This window comes from Capsicum annuum, chromosome 8 (assembly GCF_002878395.1).
Source record: "Capsicum annuum cultivar UCD-10X-F1 chromosome 8, UCD10Xv1.1, whole genome shotgun sequence".
NCBI lineage: Eukaryota > Viridiplantae > Streptophyta > Magnoliopsida > Solanales > Solanaceae > Capsicum > Capsicum annuum.
The window spans coordinates 155185083-155193113 of record NC_061118.1 but is presented as its reverse complement, the minus strand read 5'-3'; the positions used below and the strand labels follow the sequence as shown (position 1 = coordinate 155193113).

The window sequence follows — 8031 nt, the reverse complement described above, 5'->3', positions numbered from 1 at the left end:
TTTTTGCAACTGGGCGAAACACAAGAGAAAATGTTCACTACTGCGTTTGTTAGAAGGCGCTTTACCTAATATGGGACTTTTAGGACGCAAATTTAAATTGAATCAGGCTAAAATTAAATGTACCAAACCAAGAAAATAACATAACTGTTAGCCTACCTCTTGATAACACCATAACCATGGCTTCCCATGACGAGCATGTCAACATGTAACTTCTCCGCCGCCTGACAAATCACGTCCCTTGCATCTCCATGTTCGACTATCGTCTCCACCTTAACCTGTATATGACGCACCAACACACAAGCATTACTACTATTACAATGACCAAATTAACCTAAATTCATCAGCAAATCTACTAAAACACTAACCCCAACCAAGTCCTTGCAGGCTCGTTTCGCTTTCTCCATAATACACTGTGCTACTTCGTTGCTGTACCTCTCCATGCTCGCCAATATATCAGATGAAAACAAATACCCTGAGATAATAACGAAATTATGAAACCCGCCATTCAGTTAATCACATGATAGCGCCCTGATCAATTACCCAATACTCCCTTCATCCGTTTTAACTTCGTTCAATATCGATTGACAATTCCCTCGAATGAAATAAATTTAATACTTGACAAATTATCACTAGATTTGCTAAACGGAACAAGTAAAAGTGGTCATGCACTGCTAATTTTAGTGTATTGAACAAGTAAAAGTGGACGGAGGGAGTAAAACACCGGCACTAAAATTTACCTTCAGGGCTATCTTTCTCACCTGATCCGTCCAAGGAAGAGTAAACAGCTCGCGGTGGAATTGAGTAGAGAAGGATAAGGGTATCAGTGGAATTTCCGGTGATTATGTTCTCTATGCACCATGAAAGAGCGTAAGTGCTCTCTTCACTCTCATCAACGGCGACTAATATCTTCCGTTCCTTTGCTGCCACCTCTGCCATCCTTTGTTTGATCGACGGTCTAAAATAATCCAAATTCAGGACCTCAAAACGACGAATGATTAGTTTTCAGTATAAGAAGTACAGTGTCTTTGGACTTTCTGCTGATTTTAGGAAAGTGAAGGAATCTATCGGTATTTATAGTGGTGCGAGTGTGGGGGAGTTGGAGGGACCAGTTGAGAGCCGCAGCCGGTTGGATTGAGAAACCTGTTGGCGGTTACTTTGTAGCTGGGTTTTATGGGTTTGAGGAGTGGTATTTGGATGAGGTCTTTGGTTTTGAGTTTATCAATTTGACCAATTGATTGATATTTTTGTGCTCTTCCTGTCCCTATTGTCTTTTCTTTTTTCTCATTTACTTTTTCTATTCATTTTTAGCTTGTTTATATCGGGATATTCGTATTGAAATTAAACTAATTTAGAATTATAATGAAATCGCAACAGATAAGATTCATGCTATAGTAGTATTGTGTGTCCTAACTTTTATCTAGGCCGCCTTTTTCGAGGTTTTCAATCTAGTGAACTTTTTTTTTTTAGTCTTACACAATTTATACTCTTACGGACCAGGAGTGGCCATGTAGTTTATACTCGTATCTTAAGGAGTGTCATTTTCCTTCAAGGATAGTACTTCTTTAAGAACTTGGCGTTGATAGGGTCGATTTTCAAGCCATCCGCATCGACAAACTTGTAAGCACCATTTGAATATGTCTCTTGTACAACATATGGTCCATCCCACTTTGGGGTAAATTTGCCCCTAGACTTACGAGAAGCGATAATGGGTCTCCTTACTGCAAGGACTTAATCTCCAACTTGGAAGCACTTCAAGCGAACTCTTTTGTTTTGAAAGAACGAGATAGATGGGCTTGATAACATTCAAGATTTTGTTGAGCCTCTAGTCTTTTCTCATCATGCTCTTCAAGACATATTTGGACTAGATCGAGCGAGCCAAAAGTGATAGAGATTTGATGAGAACTGACCGTCTCATCGTCGAAGAAGATCTTCTTCTCATTTGCCAGTTGCATGACTTTGTCTTTAAAGACAAAGCACTTTTTGGGAGGGTGACTCACAAGTCTATGATATTTGCAATAATTAGGGTCATTGGTCTTTCCATCTTCGTCCGGCAGCTTCATCTCTGGGAGTTCAATGAGCTTATGCTCAAGGAGTTCGTTGAAAATCTCGGCAACATCAGAATCAAGGAAGGGATATTCCTTTTCTAGCATCTCCTTTATAGTTTTCTGATTTGGACGTGCTCCAGAAGTCGTCTTCACACTTTGCTTCCTTCTCACCTTCGTGGTGACCTTCACAGAAGACATATCAATATTTATAGATTCCTTATTATTATTTTTTGGGACAAACTTGCCCCATATTTTAGGGTACTGCTTATCTTTTCTCTTTCGAAGGTCATGGATAGGCGTTGCTCCCTTTCCAGTAGAAGACATGCTCAACTCCATATCATGAGCATGGGTAGATAACTCTTCAAAGGATTTAGGCTTAATGTCTTGCAAGATGTAGAGAAACTCCCAGTGCAGTCTTTGGACGCACATCTCTATAGCAGAAGTTTCGTTGAGCCTATCTTTGCAGTTTAGGCTAGCATTTCTCCATCGATTGATGAAGTCAATGACTGGTTTGTCCTTTCTTTGCCGAGTATTTATGAGCTCTACCATGATCACTATACGTTTTGTGCTATAAAAGCGATTTAGGAACTCGTGCTCCAATTGCTCCTAACTATCGATGAAGTTAGGCTCGAGGTTCGTATACTAATCAAAGGTATTTCCCTATAGGTAACGAACAAACTGTTTGACAAGATAGTTACCGTAAGTTCTAGCATTATTACATGTCTCAACAAAGTGTGCGACATGTTGTTTTAGGTTCCATTTGCCCTCAAATTGTTGAAATTTGGGGGGTTGATAGCCGACAGACATTTTGAGACTATCTATCCTCACAGTGTAGGGCTTGGCATACGCAAGGGAAGACTTGGTGACAATATCATACTTGTCTTTGAGGGTTCCTTCAATGAATTCCTTCAATTGCTCAATCGGGATCATTCCCTCAGAAGAAACTTGCACCTCTTTAGTTGGTGGTGTTTGTTTCACAGGATGCTCTGTCTCGTAAGCCTCGAGAGATTTTTCAGGTGCATGGCTAGACTCTTCGTTTATCAGTCCTTCTATCCTATCCACTATCTTATCAATTCGAGCATCTTGATTCTAAACATATTTGGTCAGGCCCTCAATTGCCTTTGTCAGATTCACAAGTTGCTCCTCCACAGATGAGGCATCAGTCACCATCGCTTGCATGCTTATTGGAGACGTTGGAGAGTAACATGGATTGTCTCATAAGTTGATCTTCGAAGTGCTCAGCTTAGGCGGTGTAAGTAGAGATGACGCATTCGTTAACAACCATCGCTCTTTGCGCCAGAGTATTTGGAACCTGAATGCCCAAGTAGAGCTAGAGTCCTCTTAAGCGATTTCTCCACATTGCTTCCTCCTTTCGAAGCACTTGCATTGGACTTCGTTCTTTTTGGGATTGAAGATTCAAAAACTAGAGTTGGCGTGGACGACACTAGATGTGTTTGTTGTCTTAGCAAGCCTGCCTTGCTCCTTATGACAGCTTTAAAGCTTTCAAAAGTAACACCAAGGATGTTTTCTACTTCAGCAAAGAACTACGAATCAGCAGCCTTGGAAGCATTTGATTGAGAGCTGACCTTCTCGGAAGTCATTTCGTTGTTCTTAAACTTTGAAGTATAAAAAGTTGAGATGAGAGGTAGAGATTGTCCCACTGGGCATGCTAGAATTTTGTGGACAGTAAAATTTTGAGATCGAAATATAAGTAATCGAGACAAGAAAATATATTACAACAATCAATTTATTAATTTCAATATATAAGTGTTACAATCTCTATGAATCATCTGATTAGCCTTTTCAAATATAAACTCAGGGGCTTAAAGCTTGATCTTGAATTTGAACTTGATTTGTTGATTTAAGGGACTTAAACTTGACTTGTGCTTGAATTCAAGGGTTTTTGAGCTTGTTCTTGAATATTGCGGTCTTGATCTTGAATCTTGATTAACTTGATTTGAATGATTGATCTTTGTAGAGAAATTATAGCTTTTGATCTACGAGCTTTCTCTTGATTCTTGTCAGAGTTCTGGGGGGTCCTTTTCTGAATTATGAATATCCCATGAGTTTCATAGATATTGGAGATCGTTGATCTCTTTATGAATATCCTATGAATTTATTGAGATATTCATCTTTATGATCTTTACAATCATGCAGCTACAAATTTGCATATTTAATTTATGAGAGAAGAGATGAAGGGCAGATTTGGTCCCACCGGGAATGCCAATTTGTCTGCAACATAATTTAATTCATGAAAATTAAACTTCAATCACAAATAAAAATATGAAGAAACAACAATTCTATTGATAAACGATGTAGGTACAAATCTGTTTCTCCCTTGATTTCTCTCTTGATTTTCTCCATAATTCGAGAGCTGTCAGTAGCGTATTTCTCGAATATAGAAATATTTGATATGAATTTCTCCGTAATTCGAGAGCCGTTAGTGGCGTATTTTTCAAATGTCACTGTTTATGCATAGGATCCAAGGGAAAAGTAGTGGGCTTGACAAAGCATAACGTTACTCTTTCATATCAATTTTTTTATTTAATTTTAACTTAACACAACATTTTAAAAAAATTAATCTTGTATTCGTGAAGCCTTCCGACATTAAGCTTTAAAAATTAGTGAGAGAAAACTTTTTTTCAAGAATTATCAAAGTAGAATTTGAAATTAATGTTCAATAAAGAAGAACACAACATCGATTTAAAAGTGATAGAAGCTCTTCTATGTTGGACTGCTTAACAACCCGTTTGGATAGGATTAAAAAATAGGAAAAGGATAAAAATGACACCTAAAATTAAAATAATATCACAAAAATAGCACCCACAATTAAATACCCACTAAATGGTCACTCTCAGTATAAACAGTGTATCATTTCATCTTCTTCTCCACGCTTTTCTCCATTCCAACCATATAATAAATTTCACATAGAAATTAGAAAATAAAATAAAATTCAACCAATTTCTCCTCAATTTTCAATCTCAGATATCAAAATTTAAATCTTCACCAAATTCAACAAAAAAATTAACAGAAAAAATAGAAAAACCCATCACGAAAATCTATAGATACACATATTTTTTAGCAAAAAATATGTGATAACATTTATTGAAGATTACACACTCTCTGATTTTCCAATTTGGTCTACTTGGTTGATTGTCAATTCAACTGATGCAGTTTTTTCACTCTACACCATTGAAGAAACTACTCAATTTTCTCTTCATTCTTTTTGCGATCACTGCAAATTCACTGATAAAATGAACACACAATTTTTGTGGTACTTTTGTTTGTTTATTGTTATGAAGTATTTTTTTTTGTTGTTGTTGTTGAAGGATGGGGGCACCATTATGTGTCGAAAAGAAGGTACCATTTAATAATACCGACAAATGAGAATTGAGAAAAGTCATTGGGAAGTGATTCATTTGAAATTGACAATCATGTTTTGCATGGTTTAATTCATTGTATTGGTTATGGTCATTTGCTTTACATTAATGGCTTTACAAAATTTTAACTTAAGTTAACAAATTCATGAATAACGAATTACTGTATATGCTTGCACAAATTTTCTCTGTAAAGGGTGTATTTATATGGTATATATACTGTATCAACGTGGTATAAAAATGTATTAATCTAATATAAAATTGTATCAATGCGGTATCAAAGTGTATCAATGTAGCATAACAGTGTATTAATATGGTATAAAAGAGTATCAATTGGATATATGGACTGTATGTGCTTGCATAAAAGTTCCTTTCTCTTTTTTAAAAAGTGTATCAATATAGTATTAAAGTGTATCAATTTAGTATAAAGGTGTATCAATTGAGTATAAAGACTGCATATGCCCGATTGGGCCAAATGGCTAAAAAGGAGAATTAATATAGAAAAAATGCATAAAGTATCAAACGTAAGTATGAAATTACAAAAAATAACAATAATTTTATTAAATTACATTTTGTAACATCCATAGCATTATTTTATGTGATCCCTACTTTTTACCCACTTGAAGAAGTTACTGTCAATTTTCCTATTTTCACGCCATTCGCCTTCTCTTTCATTATTTTGAAAGATTTTTTTCCATTTTTTCTCCCTAAACGATATCTTTCCGCTCCAATTTTTTTTCACTTTGCACGATTTTAGCATCATCATTAAAGATTATCTTCATCTATTTCAGGTAACTCTTAATTTAACTATTGCATGTTAGCATTTTTTTGGGTAAATTTCAGAATTAGCATACTCTAATATATCTCAAAATCAGAATTTAAGATTTTTGATTTTAATGGTGGAACAAATACCAAAATCACGAACATATAGTGGTATAAGTAATTCGAATTTGTTCTATGATTGTAGACCATCTTTTAGTCTTGGATTAACTGAAGAAGATGTAGTTAAAGTTGTTTCAAATTCTTTACAGTTGAAGAAATCTGAGAAACCGGAGGAGATTAGGTCGAAGTTTCTCAACGATCCGCTGAAGATGAAATTTTTTTGAAAAAAACAATGTTGAAGAAATCACCTTCTCAAAAGAAAAAAAAATCTAAAAAATCCAGAAGAAAAGGAAAGCGAAAGAAATTGAAGGTTTGACTAAGGTTGATGAGGATGTTCAGATCTCTTTTGATGATGATTCTGAAGATATTAGCGAGGAAGAGGTATTTTTTTGTTCTAAATGTATTTTTGAGTAAAATGTATTTTTGCCCTAAGTAAAGATGTTGTTAAAGTTGTAAGTTATATGTATTTTTTTTATATGTAATTAATATATATTTTGATGTTATGGTGATATTTACTGATTAAATGATGATTTGTGAAGATGATATTGTATTGATGAGGATGTTCAGATATTTGTTGGATATATGTATTTTTAGTATATATGATATGTATTTTTCAGTGTTGGTTTCAGTTTTGATACTATAAAAATACATATACATGTTAGTTTAAGCTTAAATACCAGAACAGTCTATTGACTATATGTATTTTTAGTGTATTTGATATGTATTTTTCAGTGTTTGTTGCAGTTTTGATATGATAAAAATATATATGCTTGTTATATGTTTTTGATTTTTATTGGATGATTGATTTGTTGGCTGCATGTTATATGATTCTTTTTATAAGTGATGCGGGATGAAATATTCATTGTCAGAAAACTTCTAAGATTTGCACCACACATGTGTTCTTACAGTGACAAAGATATTTATGGAAGCATACGTGCAATTTTAAACAAGGAACAGTTTAAAAACTTTTGCGAGAAAAATATTTTTGGTTATTTTATGAAGAAGCAGCAATGTGTAGTGCAAGCACAATTGTGCAGATGCGTTATGACGCTTGAGGTGAAGGGTAGTTCTTCTTCTGGGATTTTGATTTGTGCTAATGGGACCTTTCTTAATTTTACTCCCAGGGAATTTGCCATCATAACTAGACTGAATTGTGTGTCAAATAGGTATAACTATATTTTTGACAAGGGTGTACCAAATAGGATGGTTGAGAAGTATTTCAATGGGGCAAAAATTATACAGAAAAGACAACTATTTCTAGCATTCACGGAGAGAGTATGGGGGGAGAACAATGATGCGGATGCTAAGAAATTTGCAATCCTGTACTTCCTGCATTCATTTGTCTTATCTAATGTTGAAACTGTAGTAATACCCCGTCTTCATTTTGATTTGGTTGATAGTGGAATATATAAGGATTTTCCATGGGGTTCTTTATCTTTTGAAGATTTGGTCAGAAGTTTGAACAACCGGTTGAAAGCTGGTGGTCAATTTTATTTGATTCAGGAAATGCCACTGGCTATTCAAGTGTGGCTTTACGAGTGTTGTTCAAATGTCCCACCAAAGATTGCATCGAAGGTTGATAATCGAATTTCCCGATTATTAAATTGGAAGACGATTGCACCTCGTCCACGCTTTGAGTTATGAATGCTATGTTTAATGACGATGGCAAGGTTTGTTCTTAATAAATACATATGTATTAATATGTATTTTACAGTATATATATATAT

General features: G+C 34.9%; 1 protein-coding gene across 2 annotated transcripts; it reads right to left on the bottom strand.

Moving 5' to 3' along the window:
* Nucleotides 1-156: 156 nt before the first annotated feature.
* Nucleotides 157-1212, bottom strand: LOC107839683 (universal stress protein A-like protein; the record flags this gene model as incomplete). Of its 2 annotated transcripts, none has more annotated exon segments than XM_047394745.1 (3): nt 157-275; nt 366-472; nt 759-1212. In XM_047394745.1, coding segments are annotated over 3 exon segments (404 nt in total), but the record flags the coding sequence as incomplete, so codon positions are not given.
* Nucleotides 1213-8031: the final 6819 nt, after the last annotated feature.